The sequence below is a fragment of the Mustela nigripes genome, chromosome 5 (assembly GCF_022355385.1).
Source record: "Mustela nigripes isolate SB6536 chromosome 5, MUSNIG.SB6536, whole genome shotgun sequence".
Taxonomy (NCBI): domain Eukaryota; kingdom Metazoa; phylum Chordata; class Mammalia; order Carnivora; family Mustelidae; genus Mustela; species Mustela nigripes.
The window spans coordinates 37,967,256-37,985,442 of NC_081561.1; the positions used below are offsets into that span (position 1 = coordinate 37,967,256).

The 18,187-nt window shown below is 31.7% G+C and overlaps 1 protein-coding gene across 7 annotated transcripts in view; it reads right to left on the bottom strand.

Moving 5' to 3' along the window:
* Positions 1-18,187, bottom strand: part of FAM135A (family with sequence similarity 135 member A) — a 131,153-nt gene that overhangs the window by 62,862 nt on the left and 50,104 nt on the right. For 4 of the 7 annotated variants that reach the window (XM_059400172.1, XM_059400169.1, XM_059400171.1 and 1 more), the window contains exons 7-11: positions 16,282-16,455; positions 13,025-13,151; positions 12,190-12,343; positions 8,210-8,287; positions 1,550-1,599 (exon numbers count right to left, since the gene is read on the bottom strand). In XM_059400172.1, the coding sequence (XP_059256155.1) occupies positions 1,550-1,599; positions 8,210-8,287; positions 12,190-12,343; positions 13,025-13,151; positions 16,282-16,455 (583 nt within the window). The remainder of the gene's footprint in view (positions 1-1,549; positions 1,600-8,209; positions 8,288-12,189; positions 12,344-13,024; positions 13,152-16,281; positions 16,456-18,187) is intronic. The other 3 variants (XM_059400174.1, XM_059400170.1, XM_059400168.1) reach the window with 1 other exon arrangement.

Consider the following 18,187-nt stretch of genomic DNA (forward strand, 5'->3'; position numbering starts at 1 on the left):
TATTAGCATTTTTGTGAAATATAGGCATATCCCTTTTTCACAGGGTGTTTTGAAACTGATACATAGGTGCACTTTATAGCCTGTGAGCATTAATCATGTGCCAGTTTTAAATACTGCAAATAGTTTCTTCCAAGTATATTGCTTGCTTTCAACTTTTCAATCTACCATGTATTTGTTTTAAAAAAGTTTCAAATCATCAATATCATACTTTGTTCTTTACTATTACTCTGAAGAAATTATTTCATATCCCAAGATCAGATTTTTACATACACATATATATACAAGTGTTTTTCCTAATTTTGGAGGTCATTTAACATTTCTAGTCTTTTTAGAATTTCTATAACATGGTAAAAAGAACTAATTTTACCATACTACTTAGAGAACCTAATGTTTGTGATAGTTCATCAAATATTTAGTTCTTAGACATGATTGTTTCAGTGATACTCAGTTCCATTTATTTGTCTTTTTATTCTTTAGAGAAGTCATACTATATTTCCATGACTATAGTTTTATTTACATTTTCACATACAGTTGGGAAAGTCCCTCTACAATAATATGGATTTTTAAAGTTTTCCTAAGTCATTATTACTTTCTTCAAGTGAGCTTTAAAATAAATCAAATTTTAACATTTCCAATGGTATTTTGATATGGATACATCAATTATTAAGTTAAAAACATATCTTCCAGTAACTATTTCTCTTTCCATTAGAAAGTGTTTACTTATTCAAATATCTCAGTGAAATAGTGCAGATTTTTTTTTTAACATTAATCGCATACATCTTAGATTACTTCTAAATGTTTAGTGTTTTGGCAACTATTATAACAACATTAATGATTCTTAATGAAAATACTTATCTTATTTGAGCTGTGAGGAAAGCCTTTAGGAGAGTATACGTTAATTACTTGTATATCCTGCAAATGTATAATTGTATAAGGAGAAGGTAGATACCTTTTCAAAGGGATCTAGACCTCATTCAAATTTACATACAGATATACATTCCAAAGCCAAATATATGTTGTTTGACTCAAGTATCTGATTTTGTCCATTAATGTAGCTAACTGAGAGTGAAATACATAGTGATCTTAAAATTAAAACTTTTAAAATAGAACATTTAGTTCCATCACCAAAAAAAGAGGGGAGGTTAAGAAAAATATATTCAATTTAATTTCAAGAATAAACTAGTGGAAAAATGGTCTGAGACACACACTGATTTGTTGAAATAAAACAATTTTTATTTCTAAACTACCATTTTATAAAAATATAGAAGTTTAAGGATGCTTTAAAAATTTGTCTAAAAATTCTTCTGAGTAAACAAACTGAAAAAAGTGCACGCTTTTGACAGTTAATCGTCTTTGTTATTTCATTTATAAGCAGAATAAAGTACATTTTAAAGATTTAATTTTATGCTGAAGCCAAAGTCACTAAGTTGTGATCCCTCCCATGAGGAAGGATAAATCATTACTAAGTTTTCTTAGATGAAATATTTAGAATAGGAAACAGAATCCACTAAAATAACTCGATAATGTTAATTTAAAGAAATCCAAGTACCTTAACTTCTTCACATAGTTCAGTAAGTCGAGCTTCTACATCCATTTCCTCTGAAAGGAGTAAAGAGTAATTAGAGGAAATATTTCAATGTTAGATCTGAAAACTATTTTGAAATTATCTAAATACAGTTGGCCCCTGAACAATATAGGGGTTAGGAGGATCAACCCCCGCTGCAGTAAAAAAATCCGTGTATTAACTTCTGACTCCCTTAAAACTTAACTACTAATAGCTTACTAATGAGGAGAAGACTTATCAATAACAAAGTTGATTAATACATTATTTTGTACTTTATATGTATTATATACTGTATTCTGATAAAAATAAGCTAGAGGAAAAAAATGTTAAAATCATGAGAAAATACACTTACGATCCTATACTGTATCTTTTGAAAAAAAAAAAAAAAATCCATGTATAAGTGTACCTGTGCAGTTCAAGCCCAGGTTTTTAAGCATATATTACCTTTAAAAAACCAGAAGGTTGAGAAGTATCTGGCTATATTCAATGAAGTGAATTTCAATGTAAGATATTGACATGAACACATTAATCATGCAGGTAACATGATAACTATTAAATTCTGTGTTCTGATTATCAGTGTTCCAGGTCTCATAAGAGGCTAACACTGTCAAGGAAATACTGACTGTGGACCTAAAGTAACTTGCACAACTGCATCACAGAAAAGATCAAACTTATAATTAGGTTTTATTGCATTTCATACACTGTAAATTTCAATAAAGTTTAGCATTTGTTTAGATATATACATGCTTTTTTGTTTTTAGAAAAGGTGTTCCTAAAAAAATTCAAGTCAAATTAATTTTTATAGCCAAAACATATTTAAAAATTACCTGGAGCATAGGTTATTTAATGGTAATGAATGACAAATCCTTTTCAACAATAATTAAGTTTTTAGTTTAGTTTAATACATTGTTTTCTATAAGACAGCCTAAAACTAGGGCAAAATTTTTCCATACAATCCAATATTTAATGTATGCTATAATCTCCATAAGAAGTGTACAGATTAATTTATAATTAAAACGATAATATTTATAAGGGACTACAGAAACTAACAGAACAGAAAGGTTTACTGGCCATTTTTTTACAGGGAAGGAATTTCACTAAGGCCTGAAATATGCTTAGATACACCTAATTTTTAATTAAAAATCAAACTAAAATGAGTTCTCCTACAAGAACTATTTTAGCATAGCTGTAATTACACAGAATTCCATAACCTTGTTGTTCCACAACCTTGTTAACTGGTCATTCTCACAAAATGGCAAGAACAGATTCAGAGACATCCCTGAATTTATTCATCAGATCATTATTTCATAAGGTAGACTTTAGTGTATAATATTTGATAAAAAAAACATTTAAATTTGATAAAGTTACATTTAGATATGAGAGAGAGATTGCAAATTTGGTCAATCCACTGATGACTAAGGAAATCAGCTAATATTTCACAAATTATTTTACTGTCAATCAATAGCTTCTAATACAGGTTTTCCAAAATTAAAAAAAAAAAGCTAGCAGAACCTGTATTAACTTCCATATGTCAACGTCTGTTTTCACATTACTCATAAGCTTTTCCTTTGATAGGAAAAAAATCAGTAAAATTAATCTTAGTAAGTTAGATATCCTACCTATAAATTTTTAAAAAATGAAGAACTTTCTAAAGTTCTGAGTTTTGATACATTTTTCTAGTCCTTGCATACAGGAGTTTAAATGCATTAAGCTGGTATGTTTGCATTATGGCTAGCAAGAGCTACTTCAAGATGAGGCAAACATCTTAAAGAATATTTCAAAGCAAAACTTAAAAATTTTAGAATTGATTTCAAAATCATTTAGGATTTTCAAATGAGTTTAAAATTCTATTTTAATTTCTCTTTAAAGTTTATTTACATATATACAATTATACATAACTGTATAAAAGTGAATTATTGTCTCACATAAATCCTTTTTTTTAATTTGGCTCCTGCTGGTAATCCAAGGTTACAGTGTAAAACATATCCTTCCATATTTTTCAAATATACATTTACATAGGGCACACATCAAAAATATTGAAAATTTGCTTCCAGACTACAATAAAGCTAATATTGCAATAAAATGAGTCAAATAAATGCTCTAGTTTCCCTAAACATCAGAAATGCATGTAAAAGTTATGTTTATACTATACTGTAGCCTATTAAATTTAAAAATATTTCATTGCTAAAAAAATACTACCACCATTTGAGTTTTTAGTGAGTTGTAATATTTTCACTGATGGCGGGTCTTGTCTTGATGTTGATGACTGCTGACTGATCAGGGGTGGAGGTAGCTATGGCAATTTCTTAAAATAAGACAATGAAGCTTGTCACATCCATGGACTCTTTCTTTCATGAAAGATTCCTCTGTAGCATGAGATGCTGTTTCATAGCATTTACCCACAGCAGAACTTCTTTAAAATTGGACTCAATCTTCTCAAAACTTGTCACTGCTTTATCAACAAAGTTTAGGTAATATTCTTAACCCTTTGTTGCCATTTCAACAATCAACACAGCATTTTCGCCAGCAGTAGATTGCATCTCAAGAAACTACTATCTTCACTCATCCATAAGAAACAAGTGCTCATCTGCTCAAGTTTGTTCAACAGATTTCAGCAATTCAGTCCCTTCTTCAGGCTCCACTTCTATTTCTAGTTCTCTTGCTCTTTCCACCACATCTGCAGGCACTTCCTCCACAAAAGTCCTGAGCTCCTCTCCTCAAAGGCATTCATGTGGGTTGGAATCAACTTCTTCCAAACTCCTTTTAATGATCATATTTTGACCTCTTCCCATGAATCACACATGTTCTTTACGGCATCAAAATGGTGCCTCCTTTCCAGAAGGTTTTCAATTTACTTTGTTTGAATCCAATCAGAGGAACCATTACCTATGGCAGCTGCAGCCTTATAAAATGTATTCCTTAAATAATAAGACCTGAAAGTAGAATGACTCCTTGATCCACGGGCTGCAGAATGGATGCTGTGTTAAGCAGGCATGAAAACAACATTAATTTCACCGAACATCTCCATCAGAGCTCTTGGGGGACGAGGTGCACCATCAATGAGCAGTCATATTTTGAAACGAATCTTTTTTTCTGAGCCGTAGGTCTCATCAGTGGGCTTAAAATACCAAATAAACCATGTTGTGGGCAGATGTGCTGTCATCCAGGCTTTGTTGCCCTACTTACAGAGCAAAGGCAGAGTTCATTTAGCATAATTCTTAAGTGTCCCAGGATTTAGGGAATGGCAAATGAACAATGGCTTCAACTTAAAGTCACCAGCTGCATTAGCCCCTAATAGGAGAGTTAGCCTGTTTGTTGAAGCTTCGAAGCCAGGCACTGACTTCTCTCTAGCTATGAAAGTCCTAGAAGGCATCATTTTCCAGTAGAAAGCTATTTTGTCTACACTAAAAATCCGTTGTTCAGTGTAGCCACCCTCATTTCTTATCTCAGCTAGATCTTCTGGAGAACATGCTGCAGCTTCTCCATCAGCACCTGCTCGTCACCCTGCGCACTTTGATGTTATTGATACAGTTTCTTTACTTAAGCCTCATGAACCAATCTTAGTAGCTTTCAACTTTTCTTCTTTAGCTTCCTCACTTCTCTTGGCCTTCATAAAACTGAAGAGAGTTAGACCCTTGCTTAGGATTATGTTTTGTCTCAAGGGAATATTGTGGCTGGTTTGATTTTTTTTTTTAAGTTTGTATTTAAATTCCAGTTAGTTAACATGCAGTATAATATTAGTTTCAGGTATACAATATAGTGATTCAAAACTTCCATATATCACCCAGGCTCATCACAAGTGTACTCCTTAGTCCCCATCACCTAATTTACCCATTTTCTCACCCACCTTCCCTCTGGTAACCATTAGTTTGTTCTCTACACTTAAGAGTCTGTTTCTTGGTTTGTCTCTCTCTTTCTCTTTTTTCCTATGCTCATCTGTTTTGTTTCTTAAATTCCACATGAGTGAAACTGCTACTAAAACTGCCTCCATGGGGCGTCTGAGTGGCTCAGCAGGTTAAAGGCTCTGCCTTTGGCTCAGATCATGATCCTAGGGTCTTGGAATCGAGTCCCGCATCAGGCTCTGCTCAGCGATGAGCCTGCTTCCCTTCCTCTCTCTGCCTGCTCCTCTGCCTAACTGTGATCTCTGCCTGTCAAATAAATAAAATCTTAAAAAATAAATAAATAAATAAAACCACCTTCATAATAGCAGCAAGGCTGTTTTGCTTTCTCATCATTCATGTGTTCATTGGAACAGCACTTTAAATTTCCTTCAAGAACTTTTCCTTTGCATTTACACCTTGGTTAAGTGGTTGGTGAAAAAGGCCTAGCTTCTGGCCTGTCACAGCTTTCAAGGCATCATCCTTGCCTAAGCTTAATCCTTTCTAGCTTTTGACTTAAAATGAGATGTGGAACTCTTCCTTTCACTTACATACTTCAAGGCCACTGTAGGGTTATTAATTGGCCTAATTTCAATATTGTTGTGTTTCACGGAATAGAGAGACTCAAGAAGAGGGAGAGAGATGAGGGAAAAGCTGATCAGTGAAGCAGTCAGAACACATATTTGTTAATCAGTTCACCATCTTATGTAGATGTGGTTCTTGGTGCCCCCAAAACAATTACAACAGTAACATCAAAAATCACTCAGCACAGGGGCGCCTGGGTGGCTCAGTGGGTTAAAGCCTCTGCCTTCGGCTCAGGTCATGATCTCAAGGAGTCCTGGGACTGAGCTCCACATCAGGTTCTCTGCTCAGTGGAGAGCCTGCTTCCTCTTCTCTCTCTCTGCCTGCCTCTCTGCTTACTTGTGATCTCTCTCTGTCAAATAAATAAAATATTAAAAAAAAAATCACTGAGCAGAGATCACTGTAACAAATATAATAATAATGAAAACATTTGAAAGATTGTGAGAATTACCAAAATATAACACATAGACATGGAGTGAGAAAATGCTGTTGGAAAAGTATTGCCAACAGACTTGTTTGATGCAGGGTTCCACAAAATTTCAATTTGTAAAAAATGCAGTGGCTGTGAAGTACAATAAAATGAAGTATGGAGGTTTGGAGTCACTTTTTTACAAAGATATGATTGTATTTTACACGTTTCTGCAATTTGCTTTTTTCTCTCAGCAATTCTACATAGAAATCTGGTATGCAGCCCTAAAGTTTTTTTTTTTCCTAATAGCTGCATAATATTCCTTAGTGTGAATGCCTTATGATTTCCTCCATATTCTAATCTTTGTCAATTGATAGGTACTTATTTTCAGTGTTTTGTCAGTAATAATACTATAATAAACATGCTTATACATAAATCTTTACATACTAGTTACTCATATTTCTATGATATAGGTTAATAAAATTGAGGATGCTAGGTCAAATGGTAAATGCAGACTAAATCTATTTTCTAAACCACCCATGCATTCATCTATTCATTCACTCAACAGATATTTATAACATAGCTCAGAAAATGCCATTATAATATTAGATGTTAAGGCTAGTATCTCAATGAAAATATTATTTAATTAACACCACTGTGGTTTGAATCAGGTCTTTTCCCACCCAACCAAAAACTGGGACCTTCTTTATATAGGATTTATATAAGCAGCATCCTGTACAGTTAACTTAGAATTTTAGAATACTCAAATGTAAACTGATAGGCTGGCAATACAATAGTTTAAACATGAAGTATATTTTTATTGCTAAAAGGACACTAAAACATGTCAGAAATGATTAAAATTTCATACTATGACTTCTTTAATTTTATATTCATTTTATATAAGAATATAAAAATTTATTCTAAAATAATGACCATAAATACATCTTTAAACTTTCTTTTTTCTTTCCTGATAATATGATCAGTTTTTCCATTAAAAGTTTTAGTGAAAATTGGCCTAACTTAAATTTTTCTGAGCTAGTTCTCATCTCAGAAGTAATAAGAAAGATTTCTTCTCCTTAATTTCCTTATTTTCATACTTCTGAAAACCAAGAAACAAACACTATGATTTTATTTTTTATTTCTACAGCTTTTCATAATTTTTTTAAAAATTGCAATGCGTCTATGCAACACAAAATAAAATCCTTCAATATACTTATGAAAGGACAGTAAGTATTATTGCTATATAAGAACGAAAGTCTAAAATATACAGGGAAATAGATAAATAAAATAATGAGATCAGAATATTTCCCTGAAAATAGTAATATCGGAATAGTGGTGATTTGATACTATTTTCCTTTTTTGGATACTATTTTGTTTGTTAAGTTTAGAACAATAAAAAAATAAATCCAAATTGACATAAAAAGCAAAACTAGATACTGAAGTGGTTTCTTTATTTCTTTAATAACATTAAACCAACAAATTCTGGCAATAAACATGGTTTCCAAATAGTGCTCTTTGTAGGAACTGTAAAAAGAATATGGAAAAAAGCCATGGTTTGTATTTACCATTTCAAGTTTTAATTACAAACTGCAATATTATAAATTAAGAAATTAACCAAAGCTTATCTACAAATAAACTGATTCTAGAAGTTCTAAACTAATAGTGGTAGAAATATTCTATATTAATAAATACATATTTATGAAATTTGACACTAATTTAAAGCAAAGTTTCATACTAATAAAAAGGGATTACTTACTTAACCTATTTTAAACATACCTAGAGAGGTGTCTTTCTGGGTTCGTGGCTGTTTTCTTCTGAGAAGGCGTTCATAAAGGACCTGCATGTTGGCCTTGGCTAGTTATAAGGATTGCACACATCACTAGTTACTAATACTCCTTTTACAACAAAGTTTACTAGAATTTTCCAACTTCTTATTAGTTGACTTAGTATTGATCTGAGAGTGCAGTTAGAACACTAAAGCAGAGTATTTCAGTTAATTAGCTTATTAGAATTGTAAATGATGTACATTCAAGTTTATATTGCTTTGCTCTTTTTGTCTATTTAAATGATGTACCATTCAACATCTCATAATCCAATATTATTTTTATGTTTTAATTTCTTGAACTCAGAATTTCAGAGCTGGCAGGGATCCCAGAGATGAGCTAGATCAACCCCTGCTTTTACAAGTATAGATACTAGGGCCTAGAAAGATTACATGATTTGCCAAAGCCTAGATTCCAGAACTTCCTAGATTCCAGACTTCCATTTCCAGTAAGAGCTCCTTGTACCAAACCGGTATTTAATTACATGTCATCAAAAAAAAAAAAAAAAGAAAGAAAATGTACATCATTCAACTAGGAGAAAAGAAAATAGCAAAAGCAGAAAGAAATTTAAGGCGTTATTTTAAAAGAGGGAATAGAATTTAGACACATTTTTTAAAGCACGATATAGTTTAAGATTTTAAGTACATACTTAATTGAAAACTCAAGAAAAATATCAAATACTGTAAAGAAATACAACAAACATCCTCTACTCAAGAATTATTTTAGGGGTACCTGCCTAGTGCAGTTGGTTAATTGTTCAACACTTGGTTTTGGCTCAGGTCATGATCTCAGGGTCCTGACATCGAGCCCTGAGTCAGGCTCTATGTTTGGCATGGACCCTGCCTGAGACTCTGTATCCCTCTCCTATTGCCCCTGTCCCCTGCTCTCTCTCTAAAATAAACGAATTTTTCTTAAAAAAAAAAAAAAAAAAAGAAAGAAAACCGAAACTACTTTATATCCACTTATTAAAACTGGTGAATATAATGATATTTAGTCAACAGTGTTTTATGGAAGTATTATCTAGTACTTGAATTTAATTTTGCTAGGATAAAAATAAATAATGTTAATAATTCAGAATATGTAATTGTTTTAAATAGTTAAAAGAATTTTTAGATGTTCCCTAGAAGATACATTCAAGATAAATTAAAATTTATAATAAACAGAAAATATAAATATGAAAATTTTAAGAATAACCTAAATTGCTACCAATAAATATTTATTGAAGATGAGTCTTGATTTTAAAAATTCCTAGGAAACTGTAATCATCTTTGTTTTGATGTCTATATACTTTTCAAGTAACAACAAAAACTGTATTGTGCCATTTCATTAATTCATTTATTCAACAAATATATTTTGAGTAGGTAGGATGTGTGAGATACTAGTAATTTTATTTATCACTATTATTTGCTTATTTAAGACTAGAGTCTAGGTTTGCTTTAGAATTTGGTTTCTGATATTTTATCAAATAATCTGGAATAAAGTTTATATTCATTTGTAACTAACTCCTGAAATTAAATATAAGGAAGGGCTTTTAATTATGGTATTTTCTATATTATATTACATGTGTAAGGTCAAACGAATTCATATAACATAAAATCCATCCTTACCATGACAGAATTTAAAACCTGATAAATGAATTATCATGCTGACTTAGATTAATAAACTAGTAATTGTGCTAATACTGTGTATTTGAAATAAATCTGTGCTTTGAAGAGATGCTCATTTTAATTACTAATTATATATTTTACCAGCAAATATCTTTTTAAAGAAAAATATTTTTTTCTAAGTTAAAATGTGATTCATGTGTTTTTTATTCTCAAGTATTACATGTTAAGTCTATTTGAATATTACATGCAAATAGATGTCTTCCTTATACAGGCATTTATGGGTCCACCTCATATATGACTCTCTCTATTAAAAACTCAGGAAGTCCCATCTCTCTGGGTGAGTTTCTCCTTTCATCCCCATGCTGGACTGATCACTTATTAAAGGAAGAGGAGAAGTCAAAGCTCTTTAAAGAGAGAGACCATATTTTTTCCTCAGCATCTAGCTCAGGACCTGACAAAGTAGATGCCCATAAAAATCCCAAGGAACTCACACCATTAAGAAGTCTCACTCCCAGAGCTACTTTACACCCTCTGCCTTTTGGATGTCCTTATCTTTCCTCCTAGTCACGCACATCTGGTTCCCTTTGATCACCCTATCTTTCAAATGAAATCCACTTTGTATATACAGTCCCAAAACTAGTGACAGAAATAGCTAAACATGCATTCTAAACTACAAGATAATGCCTCCATGAATTCTACTACCTCATTCAACATCTAAACAATGAACAAATTCTCTTGTAGAAATACCATCATACATTGGCTTCAGAGTTCCATACCACTTTTATTATAATTCCATTTTTCAAGTACAGTGTACTGTCCTTCATTAATATTGTGGTTTAATACTTTGGTAGTTTGGTCACTAACCAAAATTTATAAATGTGATTCTAAGAAAATGTGCTGGAGTTCCCAAAAAACAAATTAAAAAATATATGGAGCATAATTTTTCCATTAGTTGAGGATAATGATAGCCTAAATTAGTTCTATTTTACAAACATTTCTTTCATTTTCTAAGGGATTTTCCCAAGGGAAATAGATTTTCCTAAGGGAAATAGAATTCTAAGTATACAAAATAGCAAGGAAGAAGAGTATTTCAGAGAACAGTAATCAAAAGGATTCCACCATTTTTGTCTTGGGTAAGAAAATATGAGTAAAAAAAAAATTTTTTCCCTATTGCTTGTACCTCTGTATAAACATTGGGATACTTGAATTAAGTATTCCAAATGGTCAACTGAACGATATCTGTTAATCAAATCCACTGGAGTAGCTGCTTATAGGCAATGGCACAATATCCAGCATTTTCTCACAGCTGAATTTAAGTGAGCTACAAATCATTACATATTCGTACAATTCTTTTGTATCCCTAAATAGGCAATTATAAAAATAGGCTAATTACTCTCAAGCCCAAGAATTATTTTCAGTAACAGTGACTATTTTTAAGAGTGCATCAATATTGTTAAGACTGAGATCCTTAAGAAACAAAGAAATAAACAAAGAACACTGATTAATTCAAGTAAAATTTAAAAGTAATTCTTGATTTATTCAAGTATATATTGATAAAATTAATTTATTCTGAAGAGATAATTAAAATGTGCTTATTATAAGCTACTACCTGATGTTTGAAAAGAAAAGCTTTTTAAACTATCATAAAAGGTCTGAATAAAAACTTATTTTTGCTCATCCCCAAAATTTATCTTGTGCACAATATGTGTTGCAATCTATAAATGGTATATACAAAATAAAGGCAATATGATTTTTTATTGCATACTATAACATATATGCAGATGTTACTGTTGGACTAAAACCAAGGCTGATTTTTTTAGAGATCTAAATAAATTTCAAAATGTTAAAATTGAGTAATGTTATTATTCTGATGTGAAATAAAAGAACTAAGATCTGAGATCACTTAAAGCCAAATGTACATAAAAATGTTTCAAGCACCTACAATCTGCTTAGACTGTTAATTATTTAGAAGCACAGATTTAGTTTATTTTTCCAAAATTCTGTAGGTAATTATGTTTGCTTTCTAGTATGTTTTCTGATTTTAATAGGAGTAGAATATTGACATATATTTTTTAAAAAGCTATCAAAAGACTCACTTCAAACTTAACACCAAGAAGTTATTTCTCAATATCGTAAAAAAATTTTTTTCAATTGCAGAAAGTAATTATCAAGAGTCAAAAAAGATGGAATTGAGAGAGAAGTAAAACTGAAGCATACAAACATTATAGTTTTAGTATAGAAAAACTATGGCAAAGCAGCTAACTAGCAAAATGAGAATGAAGAGAAGAATTGAACTATATGTTAGGTCTGACTACTTTTAACATACCCAGTTCTAGTTTCTGACAAGAGGGAATCTCTTCTGTTACTGTAATGAAGTAGCTGTGCAATCCTTTGAAGGCTAGCAGCAAAGTGGCACAAAGGGTATAATGAAAATGATAGGCATGATGTAGAAAGGAGTCTGCAATGATGAAGCTGCAACCCTAAACAAAGAACAGATTTGGGATATAGAGTGTTAGTTACCAAAAATCTAAATACATTACATTTGAAACTTAGAAAATTAAAGGAAAGAATCCCAAGCGTTTATTAGTTAATTATTTGAAAACACACACAAAAAATCAGCAATATTGTAGGGAGTTGCTCTTATTCATACAAGTTATTTAAAAACATAAAATGTGACTCTAAAAATTTCAATTACAGTGGGTTTTTAAAGCAAGCAGATTAAATTATGGTTTTTGAAAATTTGAGATTCAAATTCCATTTGCATTGAGGGACAGATACTCTGCTTTTACAGCATAAGCCCCTCTCCTTCCAAGGGAATAGCAATTGTACTTGTAATACTGCAAGCTGGGTCTCAATTCTGGCAGCTGATCTTTACGAGCTCCTTTGAGTGATTTACCAGTTCTGTTAAGGGAGCAAGAAGTGGTAGTAACAAGTTTAAAAAGGCACTAGCTGTCAAAGATCTCTACCCATTAAATCTGGTAAATCTTTATCAGGTTAAATTTTGCAATAAATAATTTGTTAAGATCATATCTAACTTGATCTGTAAGTTGTTGAGCTCAAACAATTAATAAAAAAAAATCACATTCACAGATGAAACAATTAAAAAACACTTCACTTAAGATAAGAGGGAAAAAAGGGAGTATAAATGTATTAGTTCTTACATCTGGCGATAACTGTTTTGTGTAGTTAATACCAAAGACCACACTTTCAAGGGTAGGAATCACAGAATCTTTGTTTTGTGCTGGTGCATTTCTATTTAACCAAGTAGTCTTCACAGGGCGAGGAAAGCTGGAGGAATAAGTATTACACATTATTACTGCCATAACAGTCTATTTAAATGTTAAATGTTTACAAAAGAAAATCTTATAAGAATAAAGAGCAGCGATTTGCAAGGTTATAATTTCTAGAGTATTCTTAACTTTTTCCTTTAAATAACTGGAATAATTATGAAAAGACAATGAATATATAAAAAACTAAGAGTAGATGCCTGAGAGAACTTCTCCATAATCAGGCTTCAGGAAGTCTTAAAGAATCCTAAAGAGAAAACTGTGGGATCCAGAGTAGCTAAACGACAAATGAGGATCAAGCTTTAATTTGGAAATACTGGACTGTCAGAACTGGTACCGAGTTTAAAAACCTAAAAATCGTATATTGATTCTACTTACAGAAATAAAGAGTTTCCTACATAAATGTAGTAAAAGAAAAATTACTAAATCTACTTGTTCTCTATTTTTCAAAAAGAAAGTATTTCCTTTCCCTTTACTACAAGTCTATGAACACCATTAAGACAATCTTCAAGTAGTTCAAGGTACTGTCTCAATCCATATTATACGAACTACTGCTGTTAGTATTAACATTACATTTAATATACTATAGATTCTATACAATAAGCATATTTTGCTTGACTGTTTAAAATCATACACAATTTTGAGATAAAGTATTGGCTAATTGTAAGTAGGCCAAAGCATTTGGACAATTTGGCAGTTCGGCAAAAGGGAAAAGACAGAAAAGTGAATCAACTTTGCCATAAGCAGAAAGCAGTCTTCATTTGCAAAATCAATTTGCTTTGCAAATATTAAATATCCATATCCCAGCAAAGAAGGGAGGTGCAAGTCAATGGTAAATTACACTTACTACAATGTGTTTTTCAGAATTGAGTCATAAAACTTATAATTTAAAAAGCTCAAATATAAAAATAGGTTATGTAAAAAAACCAAGAAATCTTCTGTAGGGTTCCACTTATTACAAATAATTGATTTAAGGTCTGTAGTTGGGTTAATCATAGAAATTGTTTTAATAAAAACAACACTTAAAAAGATGAGATTGTAAAATACTGTTTCATTTTGTTTAGAGGGGAAAAAAGCCCATCTGTAATGAAACTTCAGGAAAAACTTTGTCAAAGCATAGTGAGGAATGTTACCCTTAACATGACCCCTCTACCAGCATGCACCAGCATAAAGCTCTTCTTTACCCTTTCCTTGCTTCCCTTCTCCAACCTCTCATTTACAGGCAAGGAAAAAGGCAGGGAGAGATGCTGCTTCTTTCATGGCGAGGCTCTAGCCGCAAGAGAGGGGGCCCATGGCAGCTGGGTAAGGCACAGCAACCTCAGCTGCTGCAGCACCTCAGTGTCTTTCCCAGTCACTAACCAGAGCCAACAGTTAATCCTCTTGGCTTCTAATTCTGAGCCAAAAATGTCTTCTTCCAGTAGATGGTCTCTAGGAGATGAGCTGCCTCTTTCTCCTACTAGTCTGTGGCAAAAACTGCTGCATTGCAAGAGGAAGCACACATTTAACTCACTAGGATTAGTGATGTAAATATCACTAACTCTAGTCCAGGCCTTAGCAAGCAACATGAATAACTGAGCTAACCTCTATGAATTGTTTGTACATTTCTCAGAAGAGAAACTAAGCATTATACAGAAAGAATGAACAGTTATAAAGAAAAAGGAACGGTTCAAATATTTCAGTTAGGATTCTTACTGAAACTATAACAGGAGATTCAGAAAACTAAAGAAATGTATCTTATCAATAAACTTTAAGCATTAAAAACCTAAAAAGTAATATTGTATACTACTTATTTGAAAGTTTAATTTCAAAAAGTCACTTTCTTATTAAAGAAGTTTCATTCAGCTATCATGTTATTACATATTAATTTATTCAATTAACATCTAACATTTTTTAAAGTTTATAATAAAACTATGTAACAGGAACGCTGTCCTGTACAGAAGTTATAGCAACTTGGAGAACAAGCTCTCAAAGGTTTAAGAGGTAAGACAAAGAGAGCACAACAAACAGTTACAGATCTAACTACAGAGTAAGGAAAGCAAAGCATGTCATTAGGGGAAAGGGGAAGACTTCCTCCTGGCCCTGTGCTCTCAAGGCAACCATGGGACAACACAATGGAAGAGGTAAAAGAATGTAAGGATACGCACCATGGTGCACTATTTTTCTTAGTCAGTTTACTTGACAAAGATTGTTCTATATTTCTGTATAAAAGAGTTACCAATCTAATGTTCTCATGCTCTAAAATGTTATTTTATTACCATGGGAAGCTGTTACTTGTGAACATTATGTTAATTTGTATTGGTCTTCTATATATTCTCAGGGTAATTATACAGAATTACCTACTTAGTTTTCATGATCAATCAGTTCAACATTATAACCCTGAAGTATCAGTTGTTGGAATCCGAACTGACAAAAACTGTAGACAGTTCAGAAATCAAATCAATTTGGAGTCTTTTCATATAAGTCACTGATTTTGAAAGTGTCCATCTATTGCCCATACCACAAAAGGATGATGTTGTATTGTAAAAAACTGAAGAGCTTGAAACGTATTCTTATACAATGAAAAACAATCCATTTCCCTATGGAAGTGGGCAGAAAAATAACTATCTGAATGTATTTATTATAATCTAGAATATTAGGTTCCTTTAAATTCAAATGATACAGGTTATACTTTAAAAACTTTATTAGTAAAGAGCCACAAAATTGATTAATGACTTAGAAAACAAGAATTATTGTATAGCACAGATTTAAGAAAATTTTATGTGATCCAGATGAGACAAAGAAACAGAAAAAATAAATATACTTTTTCAGAGTATGAACACTGTACAGCATTGCTTAAAAACACAGGTACAGACTAAACAATGCTGTATGTATACTTCCACACTGCACTATTTTTCTTGGTCAGTTTACTTGACAAAGATTGTTCTATATTTCTGTATAAAAGAGTTACCAATCTAATGTTCTCATGCTCTAAAATGTTATTTTATTACTCTAGTATAAAATGGAAGCATTTATTTAATAATTATAAATATAGAAATTCCTTATTACTTCAATTATCTTTATCAAAGTATACATTTACACTATAAAATAAAAGATATTACATTAATAAGGACCAGAGTATTGGTTAAATTTACCTTATTAGTGGCTGGTGCAGTGCAACCAATGATGCATGGACTGTGACGGATACCACAGAAAGGTGGAAGTAATCAAACATAACATTAACGTGATGATGAAGGCCTCTATGGAGGCTAAAGTGCAGCTTCAATGTTCGGCTACTTATTAGTTGCAAGGTGTTCAGATCATCTGCCCTAGAAAAAGCAACACAATCTGCATGTAAGTATGGCATATTCAGTAAAGGCTAATATTTTATAGTTACTTATTTTTTTTTTTAATTTAAAATGCAAATAATTTTTAAAGCATTACATTTGCATTAGACAAAAATTGGAAATCTAGTAATAAGAAAATAATCGGATTTTACCTTTAGTTTTCTACCAGTCCATGATATGTACTGTTTTTTAACTAATGCCCCTATAAAATGCATCTTTTTTGATTAGGAATTACTTCTGTCTTTCACTAAATTTTATTCCATAGAGAATACTGTTCATTCTAAGACTATACTATAACATAGGTCAAATCCTATAGTAATAAATCTCAAAAAGATAGTTAAAATTATTTTTCATTGTATAAAATTTTGTTTTTAAGTGCTGCTTGAAAGCAAGCAAGCAACTGGTAGATATTTGATATTTAGTCTGTTATTAGATTTATACACATAAAAAATTAAAACAATTGTTTTGAGAATGATTTCCAAAGTGTGTTTGTGTGCGTGTGTATATGTATTTTAACCCATATATATAAGTACCATAGTTAAGAAACTACTTACTCATTTCAGCTTACTTCATTTACAAAATTTTGATTTGGTTTAAAATTTAATCCCTTAAGGAATTCTTTGTAATCAACAAGTTTTACAAAGGAGCAGAACTACCACATAAAAAAATTCTTATTTCTCCATGACAGTAAAGAGGATATCTCAAGTAGACCTTTCAAAAGGTAAATGCTTAGTCATTTATTCTACAAGTGTTATCTAAATTTATGTATAGTTTTCAAGAAGTACTTTTATAAATTTGTTTAAAATGAGGGAAGAGATTATGCTGAGTGAAATAAGTCAAGCAGAGAGAGTCAATTATCATATGGTTTCACTTATTTGTGGAGCATAACAAATACCATGGAGGACAAGGGGAGTTAGAGAGGAGAAGGAAAGTTGAGGGAAATTGGAAGGGGAGGTGAATCATGAGAGACTATGGACTCTGAAAAACAATCTGAGAGGTTTGAAGCGGCGGGGGGGTGGAAGGTTGGTGTACCAGGTGGTGGGTATTATAGAGGGCAAGGATTGCATGGAGCACTGGGTGTGGTGCAAAAATAATGAATACTGTTATACTGGAAAAAAAAATAAGCAAAAAAAAATCAATGTAAAAAATTTTTTAATTAATTAATTAATTTAAAAAAGTTAAATCTGATTCTTATTTTAAATGAACACAAGCACACTGTGTCCCTAAAATATATGACTGCATGTTCAGATGTGTGAGCAAGTTCAGAACAGCCAGTCCTAAAATTTCCTCAATGACTCTAGGAATTAACAAACTACAAACAACTGCAAGGTATAAGGTCATCAGTCTTGAAAACTCTCTAAATATTAAGAGTCCTACCTAAAGATGGCATTACTTATGCCATAAGAAAGATGGTCAGTGATACAGTGAAAGAGAGTTCTGTTATATTTAAATGTCTCATAGTAGTGGTATTATACCAACAGTGGAGTTTCTAGAGTTTAGGAAATTATTTATTTCTTCAACTTGTCTGATGTGCTACCTGGGGCTCATGGAATTGACATGGGTACAAAAGAGTAGCCATGAGACTCCATGATTAGACAGAAGTAGTTCAAATAAACAAGAAAGGGAGAGGCTAAATTCTAACTAGAAAATGGAGAATAGGTAGCAGTTATGAGAAACTAAAGATTTTTTTTTAAAAGATTTTATTTATTTATTT